Here is a 15,288-nt window from a genome sequence, read left to right as displayed (position 1 = left end):
CAGCAGTTAGTAACAATCAGTGGAAATAAAAAAAAAAATCTCAGAATACATTTAAGACATCAAAATTAACTTTCACCCTGATGTCAAACAAAAAAAGTGAAAATATGCCAATATCTTCATTTTACTTTCTGTATAACTTATATAGGTGCCAATATGTGCATCGATCAAGTCCCATAGCTGGCTACTTTCATGAACAGGTTTTAAAACCTAGTAGGTACTGAAATTACTGCCATTTCTGTATTTCTTGACAAAGTGTCAGGAACATTAAGAAAATGACAACAGAACCTTTGTTCATTAGATACACATACCACCATCATATCCATCACCTCCTCGTCGCATTCTGTCATACATACTTCCACGCCCAGCTCCATAATAACCCCCTCTTCCTCCTATCGGTCTATCATATGGTCCCGGTCGCTGGCCCAGCAATCTTCTCGGCGGATCATAAAATCCTTTGATTTCACTCCTGCTACTTCTGAAGATCTCAATATACCTATTTAAAAATGGTTTAAGGTACAGGTTTCAGCATAAATGTATTAGAGTAAGTAAGATATTGGGCAAAATGCAGTAAGTTTTTCTACATCTAGATACATAACCCAATTTAAATTGCCTAGATACACCATAAATTAACATTTTTTATACCTACAAACTTAAATAATTAATATTTAAGTTTTACATAGACAAATTAGTCACTTGAAAACAATTCATGTAATATAAATATAATTTTAGCTTGTTTCCTTTAGTACATGATAGGTGTTTAGAGAAAATAGCTGATTATACAAAAGCATTTATCAACATCCTACAGAGAAATGGAAACAATCTAATTTTAATTTAAGCAAACTATTAGCATTAATTCCCCACCCAAATCTGTAGTTTTCAAGTTAAATTTAGATAATTATCAATTCTTTTAAACTACCCCAGAAAATGTTATTGTAACCCCCCCATTAAGCAATAGTGACCCACAACCCCCAAAAATAAAAATTTAACACCATCCCAAACTCTCCATCCCCACCTGTGCCCTATTCTTTCCTTGTGTTTCCCCAGAGCATTTTCTGCTATCTCCTTTGAAGCAAACTGCACGAAGGCCTCCCCTGTGCTTCTCCCCTGGTAGTCCATCGTCAATGTTATCCCATTTGGCACGATTTCCAACCCTTTAACCCAAGGACAAATAACCCCATCAAGGGGAACAGTGTTAAAGGCTGAAACATTCCCATCTGAATCAAATATTTAAAACAAGTCTAAACAAAACAAAACAAAAACAAAACAAAAAAGCTTAAGTTTCCCATCACCCCATAATACAAGCGGAAGATTTTTTTCAAATATTATTGGATTACATTTTTTTGCAACCAGTCTTTTTAAATTACACACTAAAAGCTCACCTATATTACATTAAAAAAGCTAAATTAAATTTAACTATGCTCCATATGGTAATTCATGGTTCACTTCATCATACATAATTACTCTCAATTAAGCTTATTGCACATTAGTTAGGTTTTACATATTGTACACATTCTGTATTCAGTATTAACTGGAGCATATTTCATAACTTAATACATTAACCAAGATATACTCAAAAAGTCCCCAAAACAAATGGGTTTTACAAATTAAAAACTTGAGTAATACAATAAAAATATAAAATTAAAATACTACTAAACTTTGACTAATACTAGAGGTACCTTGAAAGAACTGAACTATTTCCTCTTTGCTGCAACCAAATGGCAGTCCACGAAGTCGTACTGTCCCATCACTAGCGTCATTTGGACCATTATGTTTCATAACCCAATCCATCTCAATAACGTTTGATTTAAATGCTATAAAAAAATAAACAAGCACATAAAGGAGTCAATCAAAATATACTCTTGCTACAGGTACTGAAGAAACACCACTCAGTAGTGCACAACAGGAAATATAACATGGCTTGTTGACAATGCCAGGGTTCAGTGGCATGACACCTTCCCATTCCGAGGTAGGCAAAAAGACTGGGAAAAGTAAGTGATATCTGACCCTTCTCTCCAAAAAGTACCCAATTTCAAAGGACCAAATTTTATATAATGCCCAATCTTAAGAAAATCTACACGACTACAATATCAGTCTTCAGATTCTCCCTATTTCCTGACTCTGTCATCTGTATCAACTCTAGCCTTTCCCTCATCTAATTTTCATCCACATTTCTTCAGGCTTTACTTATTATTCATTTGAATTATGTAAATTCTAAAAAACTGAATCACTCCAAAGTTGCACATTGTACCAATGTCCATTCACAGCAAGAGCCTAAGTCAGAAGTTCAATGAGTACTTGACGTTAAAAAAATTGCATTATAAAAAGTCTTTTTAGATGCACTTTTAATTCTGAACACATCAAATTGTTTTTGAAGGAGGAAAACTTCTCAACTCTGTTTTAACTAAATCTCAACACTCCTCAAAAGCCAGTTTTAAAGTGAGTTAATTAGGTGAGTTTTAAAATTGAGGTAAAATTCCACTCAAAAGTGAATGCTTTCCAACAGTACAGTTGTTTTTTGAAGCCACCTATTGGGAAGTTATTGGAGATAGTACGTTCAAAACCAGTTCACTCACTGCTTTACACATTTAAACACAAATTTAAAAATACATAATACATTCACATTCAAGAAGTATTTTAGGGTCAAACAAAAAGCCCTCCTAGCCCTCCGAAAAAAAACCCATCCACACCCAGTTCCCTTCCCAAAAGACAACAATCCTTTCTTTTAGAATTCCAGAACACTTCAAAGAGGCTAACGCAGAAGTCCTTCAGCTGCAAAAACTTACCAGACCTTACAAATTTCACTAAGCAGCTGTAGGAATCCTACTCACCTGAGTATTTCAAACCTTTCCCTCACCACCTCCTCCCCTGTAAACAAAACAATTTGTTCACTTGATTCCTTTATGCTTCAAGAAAATTTCTTAACAGTGTTCACTAATATTTGATTTCACACCATCTAATTATATCGGTCCAACTGTTAGGGGGAGCATCTGCAAAGAGTAAAAATTTTTTTTTCCTAGAATACGTGCATTCAAAATAACCTAAGGCTGAAATTTCCTAAAGGTGTTTATTAATCAAATACCTCTGCATTTAAATCAACTTTCATACTTGTCACTCTAGATATAGAAATCCAAAGTGGGACGACCATGATTTTTGTTATCAGACGTTACAACTGATTTTCAACACCTAAACAACACACTATTTTTTTTGAGAGAGGGAGAAAGAGAACCTGGTTTTGAATCCCTATTCTGCCACTCATTGGCTGATTAAAGCAAACTTAACCTCTGTGTTCAGCTCTAAAATATAGCAGTGGTGCCCGTACCTCTCTAGACTGTTTTAAGACCTAAAATGCTCAGTCTGCAACATGGTAATCAGTCAATGACAGCCATTGCTACTGGATTTTAAGGGCCCCTTCTGTAAAATTACTGCAACAGACCACAAAACAAATAAATAAATGAACCTTAAAAGGATAGAAAACTATCCCAAGTCTTGAAAGCAAGTAAGGATAGGTACAAGTGGTTTCCAAAGTCAACACAGGCTTAAGGTCAAGATTCCTTAGGATTTGGGTGGGACAGGGGGCGCTGTTTACTATAACACCTGTTAGCTAGATTAAAAAAATACTGTTCTGGAATAGTTTCGAAACAAGTAGACCCTCAATCAGTTTGGGAAAGAAGCTGAGATACACTGAAGATCTCTACCACTTTCTTAAAAAACAAAACATACCCCAAACTTTAAAAAAAGCCAAACAAAATCTAAAACAAAACAAAAACTCTTTCCTATTAAGGATGATTCAAGAATAGAAAAGAGTAAGTGGAGAGGAGGTAACATCACATGTTACTTCCTCATGGAAAACACTAAGTATTTAGCAAAACCAATCTAATCTGTTGGGAAAAGACCTTAACGTGATGCTTTCTATCATTTAGCCCATTTCTTTCTACCATGTAAAGACACTGGGGAAAAAAAAAAACACAAAAAAGGATGGAAATTATCTTTACTACAAATTCAGCCCTTTCCAAGAAACACTAGGCAAGCAAACTAGTTTTGATTTTTGGGTCAGTCCATACCAAAGACACTTACAAACAAAGTATTAAGTCTATTAAAAAAAAAATCACACTATACCGTTAACGCAATTTTAAGTTGATGAGAAATTAACCAGATTCAGAAGACAAATTATAGGATGACTCTCCCCCCCACATGCATTTAAGAGCACAAAACTTAAAGCCACACTAGACTTCTTCAAAACTCAAAATTTGATTCTAGAATTCTACTTCAACAAAACCAAGACAAACTCTGAAGGCATACAAAAAGACTATCTGCTCTAATACGTTAATAAAGCTGTCTTGGAACTACCCAGAGTTTACTAATTATTCAGGATAATCCATCTCAACCTTTCTTTTCAACAACTTCATGACTATCTCAATTGTTTTAAGACTGCCAAGTGTCAGCACCTATTAAAAATACCAGCAGTTGAACTAGGATAACTGTAGTCAACTTTGAATAGGACTTTGATTTCCTAAAAGTTATGCTAAGTGAAAGAAGCCAGTCACAAAAGTCCACATATGTAGGATTTTAAATGGATGAAGTTTATGGTATGTGAATTGTTATCTCAAAGCTGCTAAGCACCTCTTAACACAGATCAAACGAAACATCAAATTCCTTTGTAACAGAGGCATAGACTATCTTCTGAAGCATAATATGTAGTTAGGGTGTGATGCACCAATAAATAACTTCATAAAGGGTACCCCACTGGTCCTAAAAAAATGAAAATGAACTTTGGAATTTGACAAAAAGTGGTGATATGTCTAACTAAAATGAAAAATTTACATCATTTTCTCTTTCCAGTGTGCTTGCTCCTTAATTTTAGTAGAAAAAGTAGACACACCACTAATACCTAAAATGAGGTGAAGTCTAAAATTATAAGAGTTCTCTTCTAAAACAAAGTTACCATCAATTACTACAGCTCAGCCACTTATTTACCAAAATAAGGACACCAAAAAAAGAACATGGTTATTAAAAATATAAAGGCAATCAGCAATCAGATGGATTTCCAGATTCCAGATGATGATGCAGAAGAGGGCAGGAAAAAAGGTTTGTAGGGTAATCCAATTAGGAAAGCGGTTTTATCATGTACTCTTTTAAAGGAAACTGGGCTTTTCCAAATGCTACCACAAACCAGACTGTCTTAAATAATAGGCAGGGTTTTTGTTTTTTTGTTGTTGTTATTGTTGTTTTTAAGGCTGAAAAAAGTAAGAGTTCCTGTAGGGATTCAGCTATTATTGGAAGCTGTTACTCTCAGGCTGCCTGTCACTTTGTACCTACTCAAGGAAAATTACAGACCCAGTTCTCTTGTGTTCTAAGGACCAAAAATCATCACACATGACTGGACTTCCGGTTTGTCTTTTTAGTATGTAGGCTTATTTTCTGAGTGAAAATATTACCACAGTCCTATAGTAAATAAAAAAACATGCTTAGCAACCAGAAGTAAAATAAACGCTAACTGTATTTTGATATATTTTACTTCCACCACCTCTTTGCACAATATGTAACCTTTGGAAATTTAATATTGAAAAGTCAGTAACTCAACTGCTACACAAATTTATGCCATCGCTGATTGTTTTAACAACTGTTTCCCAAAGGTAAAACTCCTACTTAATTTATAACCGAGTATGTGCCAAACTACACAAAACCATTGCTTAACCACCCACCCCCGCCCAAAAGTTCAGAAACCTCTAACATAGTTAACTAGTCCTAAACAACCTATTTGAAATATGCCCATTTCACATTTCTATTTGATAAGTCACCCGCTTTACTGCTTACAAAACATTACCCATCAAGTGTTTAAGATAAACGTGAGAAGAAGAAAAAACAAACACCCTTTGGAAAATGAGTACGTACTCTTTTTCGAAGTTCCAAATCTGGAATATAAGGGCCGGCTAAGCGTCCTTTATTCCTCCCCGGAGTCTTTTCGTTTATCTAGCGGCCCTAGAGACCAGAGAGCTAAGGAGAGTACGCCCCTTCCCCTCCCCTCACCCCCACCTCTCCGTCCGGCAGCCAAGCCTGGCTTTAAAACCTTCGCCACCGGGCGGCGGAATTACAAAGGAGACCGTGTGCCTCCTTTGTCCTGGACTTGGGAGTTGAGCGCCTTCGTCGCCATTGGCTTTCCTCCCCCAGCTCCAGCCTCTCTCATCTTGGGAATCTGCGTCAGAAGTCACTCGCAGTCCCGCCAGCCCCGGTAGCCCAGCAGAGACTGCGGAGGAAGGGAGGCCGCGGTGGGAGGCCAGACCCATCCGGCGCCATTTCCATCGGGAGCGCGCCCGCCAGCCCAGGCCCTCCCCCACCCAAGTGCCCAGCCTTTCCCTGTTCGCTTCGTTCCCCACCCTCATCCCTTCCGGGGTGCTCTGACCTCCCCCTGGCCTTCTAAATCAGTTTTCGGAAGCTGGGGGGCAAAAAGTAGAAAGAGAGGGGAAGGGCGGGAAGCCGAGGTGGCCGCGCCACCGTACCCAAAATGGCGGCGGCCAAACCAGCAGGGAAAGAGGGGAAATGCTGGATGACCCCCACTCCGGGCCTCAGTTTCGTTCACTGAATTTTACCCAAGCAAGTCCTCCCCACCGCAGGCCGCCCTCCCTGAAGTGGGAGATCGCCTGGGAGGCGCAGCCTGGCCAACTCCGAGCGGCGACCTCCACACTTCCCCTCCCACCCCACCCCACCCCCTCCCAGTCTCTCTTTCGTCCTTCTCCCGACTCCGCTCTCGACACTACCAGCCCAACCTACCCCCTTTTACTTCAGATACCCTGTCGAGCGACAGTAACGCCGACTCCGGTACTCGCGGGGTCGGTCGGGAAGAGGAAGAAGTCGCTCGCCTCGTGTAGCGCTCGCCACAACGGTTCTTCCAACCGTCTCCAGCAGCGGCAACCGCTAAGGGAGCTGCGCAGCAGAGAGACTGGCTTGGGGGGATGGGAGAGAGCGAGCGAGAAGGAGGGGGTGGGGCGAGAGCAACGAAGACTGGCCGGCCCACTCTCGCGAGATAAGAGATCCGATCCCGCGTTGGCGCTACGGCAAGAAATGCGCTTGCGTGCTAATGGGTTGTCCAGTTTGTTGGGGAAGGAGTGGAAGGTAGTCGAGCTGGTCCGGTTGGAAAAAGACTGTAAGACTGTTAAATGCCCAGAGCTTACCTTTCTGCCCACTCTGGAAGGATGTGAAGTGGCAGCAGTTGTGTGCGTGTGTTGAAGCGGTTTGGAGAAGTTCGATTCCCTGTCCGCACCAAGACCAAATCCCACCCTTACCCCAGCGTCACCAGTAGAGAAGGGATGCCACGTGGTTCGGCGGCCAAATGCGAAGGAAGGCTTTTCTTGTCAGGTTTGCGTTATGCAGTAAAAATAAGTGTTTTACCCCTGCGAAGATAAAGTGTCCACCAGACCCCCATTTTGGCTCTTGGCCTGGGGCTCCTCCTCCTCTGCCCTGGCACTAAGGCACCGGCCTCACCCCACTCCCCGCCAGCGGGTCTCCTTCCCTGAGTCCTCTTGATTTCACCTCTGACAGAGGAGAATTCTCAGTACTCGCTTTCTCCTTGTGCCTTCCTTTTTCATCTCTCCTCCTGATTTTAATGAAGTATAATTAACATACAGTGTTAGATTAGTTTTACGCGGACATTGATTGGACAATTCTTTCTCAGTGCTCATTAAGAAAAGTGTAGTCACCATCTGTTACCATGTATTATTATATATTATTGACTATGTTCCCAATTCTGGGCTTTTCATCTCTGTGACTTATTTACTTTATAACCAAGTTTGTACCTCCTAATCCCTTATATCTATTTCACTCATTCTCTCTGCAGCCACCAGTTCTCCCTTCTGAATTCATTTGTTCATTTTTGTTTGTTAGTTTCATCTCTTTATAACCTCAGTGACAAATCAGGCACTCATGACTGAGGAATTCTGTTTTCTAAATAGAGCTTTGCATTCTTGACAATTGCATGTACAAGTGACACCTAATACTTTGGGGTTGTGCTGGCCTACCACCAGGGTCCTTAGGGACATCTTATGACTTTTTTTTAATTTAAAAAAAAAAATGCAAGCCAAATTTCTGTGGGGAGGATGCAGGGTGGTCCTGGTAAAGAGATCAATGCAAGGTGAAGTGCTACTGTAGGAACCATTATGAAGTGCAAGGGAGGGAAAGAAATGAATTTGAACACAGGGATGTTCCTTGTAGGCTGGAAATGTGGACCAAACCATGTTGCAGGCCTTTAATATCCATCCAAAGACCTGGTACTTTGTACTACGGATGTTGGGAAGCCCTTGGGGTGGAATGAGGGGGGTATAAGCGATGTTAGCAGTGAAGAAGCTTGAATAATTTTTTACCCCATGAGATCTCAAATGTGTATGGTGGAGGCAGTTCCCTCCACCAGTTACTTGCATGTAATGGACATTTCCATGTCATGGTTTAATTCACCTTCAAATCTGCTTTAGACAAGTGTGGGACAGTAAGAATTGGCTAGGTCATAGTGTCCTATGCTTTTCTTCACCCCACTCCCTCAAAATACCTCTTAGATAAAGGGGGGTGGGACAGTGTGGTCATCATTACAAAACACAGAAAAACAAAACCTGATAATGTAACATTATGGTCCATATTTATTAAGAGTTTGCTTGTGGGGTGCCTGGGTGGCTCAGTGGGTTACAGCCTCTGCCTTCTGCTTAGGTCATGATCCCAGGGTTCTGGGATGGAGCCCTGTATTGGCTCTCTCCTCAGAGGGGAGCCTGCTTCCCGCACCCCTTTGTTTACCTCTCTGCCTGCTTGTGATCTCTGTCAAATAAATAAATAAAAATTAAAAAAAAAAAGTTTACTTGAGCTAGTGCTGTGCTCAATCCACTGATTCCTTATAATCCTAAAGGATAATCATTATTATTGTCCCCATTTTACAGTGAGATGCCTTCCCCATTTTACAGTGAGATGCCTGAGTTTGAGAAGTACGAAAACTTGTTTAAGGTCACACACCTAGTGGGTGACTCAGTGGGTTAAGCATGTGCCTTTGGCTGAGGTCATGATCCCAGAGTCCTGGGATTGAGTCCTTCAGCCAGTGGGCTTCCTACTCAGTAGGGAGTCTTCCTCTCCTTCTGCCCCTTTCCCCTTCTCCTGCTTGCTTGCTCTCTCTCTGTCTCTCTCAAATAAGTACATAAAATCTTTTTTTTTTTTTTTTTTTTTAAGGGTCACTCACCTAGTGAAGAAGCTAGAATTTGAATCTAAATGGTTTTACTCAAGGGCCTAAGGTCTTAAAGCACTCTGGACCTTCTTGGTGTTGCAAGGAACTTAACTGTCCATTCAAGGAACAAGCATCATTTTAGGCAAATTGAAGTTACTTCCCCTAACAAACATTATCAACTCAGGGGACTTGTAGTCAACGGTTCATTGGCTGGAGACTTTTGAACAGGTCTGAAACTTGATGTCCTGGTGTCACTGACACCTTGAGCCCCTCTCCACAGTTAAAAAATTTTGCTGTATTAGTAAGAGCCCAGGCTACCACACCTTAGATGGAGTTCTTCCCTGGGTACAAGTTACATCACTATTTTACTCTTTCAGTCTTTCAACCTGATTTAGTAGATGGAATTCTGTAATCCCTTTCACCCCTTGCCTGAATTCAAACAATGTATTTAGTGTCCGATTGAGTTTGGCATCTTTCCACATAATTTGTATGATTACAGGCCACAATCCTAGAATCATTCTATGTTTTCTTTGCGTTTGGCCACAATTCCCTTATATCAGGCATTCTGCTGTTTGCCAGTGTGAATGCTTAGGAAGGACTTGAAATTAGTACATTCATTCCTTTGCCTTTTTATTATTACAGCAAGTAAAAAAGCTTTGAATTTGAAAAAAAAAGTACACTAATTTTGGGGCAAACCTAGTCTTTTTTTAAAAATGATTTTTGTTTTTTATTTATTTGTTTTAAGTAATCTCTACACCCAATGTAGGCTTGAACCCACACCCCAGAGATGAAGAGTCTCATGCTCTACCAACTGAGCCAGCTAGGCACCCCAGGGGCAAATCTAATTTTTATTTGGCTTCCTATTTTACTGCTTTTCTCAAAAAAAAAAAAAAAAAAAATCTACCAACTATTCCCATTTGCAAATTGTATTCTGTAAGTCTTGGTGAGATTGGTTCACCACTGCTCCAGTGATCCCTACAGAATTGTTTCCAGATTGATCTCTGTGGAATTGTTTCCATAGAGATAGTTAGAACTGAGAACTCCCAGCTGCTTTCAGGATTTTGTTTTCTCTTTGTCTTGCTTTCTGTCATTTCAGTGCTTCAGTGCTTTCCTGTTAGCATAGAGATCAGAGGATCTGTGGAGAGGATCTTGTTAGAGGCCATAATGAGAGAAAAGATGAAAAAGGAGAAGGAAATGGAAGTACCCACAGCACTAAGAGGAAAACAAGACAACGAACATGTGATTATGTATTACACCATCAGGATGAAGAGGAGAGGAAAATTCCATGCAGAGCCCAGAGAAAGAGAAAGAAAGAGAAATGGAAAGACCATGCACCCTTCTGGAAGAGAGAAGGCATGTTCACCAAAAATTAAGATAGTTGTTTGCATGACCCTAGTGGCATTCTAAAATAACAAAAACTGGATTAACATAATCTTTTTGCCATTATGGAAAACAAATAAGCTAAAAAAGGTAGCAAAACCCACAAATGAGTTTCTAGGAGTATGTTTAATTAGTTGATGCCTTTTAAACACTAAATCTGCCTTACTAAGTAGTTTGTGAAATGTTTTTTCTTATTTATCTACTGTCTTTAGACAGGAGTGATCTTCCTTGACATGATTCAAAATTTCTCAAGGCAAGGCTTAATTCCACAGCTTATATTCTTGATACTGTTTTCTTACAGTATCACTTCATCAAAGTGTTCATTCTGGAATTAGGGAAACCAAAAGGTCTCTTCCAGTTTTAATTATTCTACAATAAGTAAACAAATGGAAACTTAAAAGGAAGAAAACACCTAACACTACTTTCTCTAATTTTTAAAAATAATCAGAAGTATTGAGCATTCTTTTTGTTCTAGTGGATTGTTGTGAAGAACAGGGACAACAGCTACAAAAGATAGCTACTTAGGATTTTAAATCAAATTATTGTACAGCTTTTAATGTGTCAGAAGCACATTAATAACTTAGAAGCAGCATAGATAATAAGAGTATCAGACTGTTTCCCATTGATCTTAAGTTTCTGAGGGGTAAATGAAAATACAGTTTTCATTATATATATACCTATGTCTCTCAGTGTACAAACAATGATGGTTATATTGTGGATAGAGCATTTTAAGTAACTTTTTTTTTTTTTTTTAAAGTAGGAGCTTGAACTCATGACCCTGAGATGAAAACATGAGCTGAGATCAAGAGTCAGATGCTTAACTGCTGGAGCCACCCAGGCACTAATTTTCAATACAGTCTAGGAACATTATTATTTTATGGACCAAAAAATAGAAGAACCAAAAGATAAATTAATGCTTCCAAGTTTACAAAGAAAATCAATGGCAAAACAGAATTATCTTCATAATCAAAGAGTCTGACATGTCTTGGTTCCAGTCCCAGCTTTGACACTTCCCTACCAGCTGCCTGATTCTGAGTCATATAACTTTTCTGAACCTGTTTCTAAATCTCTAAAATGGGTGGTTAGGTTATTGTGTAAGATAGAGATTAGTAATTGAAATAATAATTCTAGGGGTGCCTGGGTGGCTCAGTGGGTTAAGCCTCTGCCTTCAGCTCAGGTCATGATCTCAGGGTCCTGGGATCAAGCCCCACATTGGCCCCTCTGCTCAGCAGGGAGCCTGCTTCCCCCCTCTCTCTGCCTGCTGCTCTTCCTACTTGTGATCTCTCTCTCTGTCAAATAAATAAATAAAATCTTTAAAAAAAAAGAAATAATTCTAGTCGCATCCTCTTTCATGCATGTATATCATGTTAGTAAATGTGGCTCGTTATTGATAAATTCATTTCAACAGTGAATTTAATAGAATTTTTTGGTAAGTATGGTGTCCTAAGCACTGTGTTGGGGGCAGCAAATTATTTCAGGGAAATCTGTGAACTCATATGAATACCAAGTATCACCTCTGGACAGAATAAGTAATATGTCACATGTAATGTACTGCTGTTTTTCTAGTATAGGCAGATACAGTTGCTGTTAATGGAAATTGAGGGGGCGGGGTAAGGGTAACTGGGAAATGGACTTTTTTTTTTAATATTTTATTTATTTATTTATTTGACAGACAGAGATCACAAGTAGGCAGAGAGGCAGGCAGAGAGAGAGGAGGAAGCAAGCTCCCCGCTGAGCAGAGAGCCCGATGTGGGGCTTGATCCCAGAACCCTGAGATCATGACCTGAGCCAAAGGCAGAGGCTTAACCCACTGAGCCACCCTGGTGCCCCAGAAATGGACTTTTTAAAAAAAGATTTTATTTATTTATTTGACAGAGCACAAGCAGGGGAAGCAGCAAGAAGATCAACATGACTTATCAGTGATAATGTTAGCCTTGGTCACCTGGCTGAAGTAGTATTTGCCAGGTTTCTGCCAGGTTAACAAGTTCTACTGTTACTTTTTAAAATCTTCTTCCTACGTTCTACTCTTTGGAAACAAGTCGCTGAGTGCAGCCCACACTGAAGGTGGTGGAGGCATATAATCTCCATCTCCTGGAAAGGAAGTAGCTAGATAAATTATTTGGAATTATTCTATAAGGGAGATTTAGCTCTTCTTCTTCCTTTCCTTCCTTTCTTCCAATTTTTATGTCAGTATGGACTCTTGGATATTAATTTTATTAATTTATTATTTATTAAAATTTTATTAATTTTATACTTCGAGTATAATCCAATACTACCTTATTATTATTTGTATTTATAGTTTGTTTGATCAAATTGTTCTTCCTTAGGCTACTGAAACTTCTTCAGGTTGGCTCCTGTATCCATTTGACATCCCTTATCCTTTTTATTTTCTGAGTATGCCTTATTTTCTGGTACTAGAAGATGCTCCATGCTCATCTGGTATTTCTTTGTCCTGGCCATAGAATCAGCCATTTCTCCATAAAGCCTCAGTTCCTTTTATTATCAGGGAATATTGTTTACTTTCCACATTTCCCCAAATTTCCTTTTCCTTTTGTTGTTGATATGTAATTTCATTCCATTGTTCTTAGAGGACATACTTTTTATGATTCCAAGTATTTAAATTTACTGGGACTTAATAAACCTAAAAAAAATTTACAGGGACTTGTTTTATGGCCTAACATATAATCTATTTTGGAGACTGTTCCATGTACACTTGAGAACATATTGTTTACTTCTATTGGGAGATGTTGTACAGATGTCTGTTAGGGCTAGTTGGTTACAGTGTTATTAAAGTCTTCTGTTTCTTTCCTGATTTTCTGTCTAGTTGTTCTGTTACTGAAGGTAGGCGTGAAATCTCCAACTCTTATTATTAAATTGTTTATTTCTCTGATTCTGCCCGATTTTGCTTCAGATGTTTTGGGGTTCTATTGTTAGGTGCATATATGTTTGTAATTATTATATAGTCCTAATGAATTGATCCTTTTATCATTACAAAATGTCTTTGTTTCTAGCAACAACTTTTGTCTTTAAAGTCTATTTTGTCAGAGCGCCTGAGTGGGTCAGTTGTCAAGCATCTGCCTTCAGCTTGGGTCATGATCCCAGGGTCCTGGCATCTAGCCCCACATCAGTATCCCTGGTCAGTGGGGAGCCTGCTTCTCTCTCTCCCACTCCCCCTGCCTGTGTTCCCTGTCTCACTGTGTCTCTCTCTGTCAAATATTTTTTAAAATAAAGCCTATTTTAAAAAAATAATAAAGTCTATTTTGTCTGATATTAGTAGTCACTTCAGCTCCATTTTGGTTACCTTTTATATGGCATATCTTTTTCCCATTTTTTTACTTTCAACCTATTTATGTCTATGAATTTAAAGTGTGTCGCTCAGAGAAAGCATAGTTAGATCATTTTAAAAAAATCAATTCTGCTGATCTCTGCCTTTTGGTTAGAGTTTATTCCATTTACATTTGATATAATTACTGATAAAGTAGGTTTTAAGTCTGCCATTTCCTATTTGTTTTCAACATGTCTTATGTCTTTATTGTTTCTCTATTCATTACTGCTTTCTTCTGTGTTAACTACATATTTTATATCTAATATACTACATATATGAATTTGCACATGTATGCTATATCATATACATTAATATATATATAAAGAATATATGTATATTTCTTTTTTTTAAGAGAAAAATTCTTCTCTAAAAGTTCTTTTTTTAAAAAAATATTTGTTTATTTGACAGAGAGAGATCACAAGCAGGCAGGGAGGCAGGCAGAGAGAGAGAGAGGAGGAGAAGCAGGCTTCCTGTGGAGCAGAGAGCCCAATGCAAGACTCGATCCCAGGACTCTGAGATCATGACCTGAGCCGAAGGCAGAGGCTTAACCACTGAGTCACCCAGGCGCCCTATATGTATATTTCTTGTAAGCATGCACTGGTTTGTTTGGTGCCAAAACCTGGGACCAAATGTAAGCATGCATTTGCAAGGATACATAAAAAGAACAGAAGGATATATATATATATATATATATATATATATATATATATATATAAAAAGAAGGCTACAAGTTTTTAAGAGTTGTTTTGTTTGCTTATTCCTAAGATCCATAACATTAAAAAAACCCCACTATTTCCCACCATTGCTAAAGTTAAACCCAAGTAGTATATATATATTATTTTTTTCTTTAAAGACTGTAGACTCACTTTTACCCATTAATTTCAAGGTAGAGCAAAACTTCACCTGTGCTTTACAAAAAGACTGATGAATCTTTAACTATGACTACTCAAAAATTCACAATTCAAAATATAAATATGCAATATAGTTGGGTAGTCAAATATAGCTTCTTTATAGAGCAATAAAAAGAGCCTAAGCAATTTTGGCATATGTTGGGAGTTTTATTACTGCAAACAAAATACTGAATCATGTTTTTATTACTTAGAACCATAACATCAGGTCATAATTTATTTTCTGCAGTCTGTTCTAACTCCTTGAACTTCTTAGGGGGCAAGAATGTGGGTCTTAATTTCAAGTAGTCAAGTATTTTTTTTTAATTAATTTTTTTAAAGACTTTATTAATTTTTATTTGTCAGAGAGAGAGAGTGAATGAGCAGGGAAAGCAGCAGGCAGAGGGAGAAGCAGGCTCCCTGCTGAGCAGGGTGCCTGATGTGGGACTTGATCCTAGGATCCTGGGATCACAACCTGAGCTGAAGGCAGATGCTTAATAGAC

At 38.7% G+C, this 15,288-nt stretch overlaps 1 protein-coding gene across 6 annotated transcripts in view; it reads right to left on the bottom strand.

Moving 5' to 3' along the window:
* Nucleotides 1-15,288, bottom strand: part of HNRNPH3 (heterogeneous nuclear ribonucleoprotein H3) — a 32,138-nt gene that overhangs the window by 3,639 nt on the left and 13,211 nt on the right. The window contains exons 1-4 of one of the 6 annotated variants that reach the window (XM_046027177.1): nt 6,769-6,953; nt 1,677-1,811; nt 1,013-1,151; nt 354-493 (exon numbers count right to left, since the gene is read on the bottom strand). In XM_046027177.1, the coding sequence (XP_045883133.1) occupies nt 354-493; nt 1,013-1,151; nt 1,677-1,788 (391 nt within the window). In that variant the 5' untranslated portion in view covers nt 1,789-1,811; nt 6,769-6,953. Of the gene's footprint in view, nt 1-308; nt 494-1,012; nt 1,152-1,676; nt 1,812-5,892; nt 5,980-6,768; nt 6,954-15,288 lie in introns of those variants that run through there. The other 5 variants (XM_046027173.1, XM_046027175.1, XM_046027174.1 and 2 more) reach the window with 5 other exon arrangements.

The sequence above is a fragment of the Meles meles genome, chromosome 13 (genome assembly GCF_922984935.1).
Source record: "Meles meles chromosome 13, mMelMel3.1 paternal haplotype, whole genome shotgun sequence".
Taxonomy (NCBI): Eukaryota; Metazoa; Chordata; class Mammalia; order Carnivora; family Mustelidae; genus Meles; species Meles meles.
Note: the sequence above shows the minus strand (reverse complement) of the source record. Positions and strands in the feature narration are given on the sequence as shown.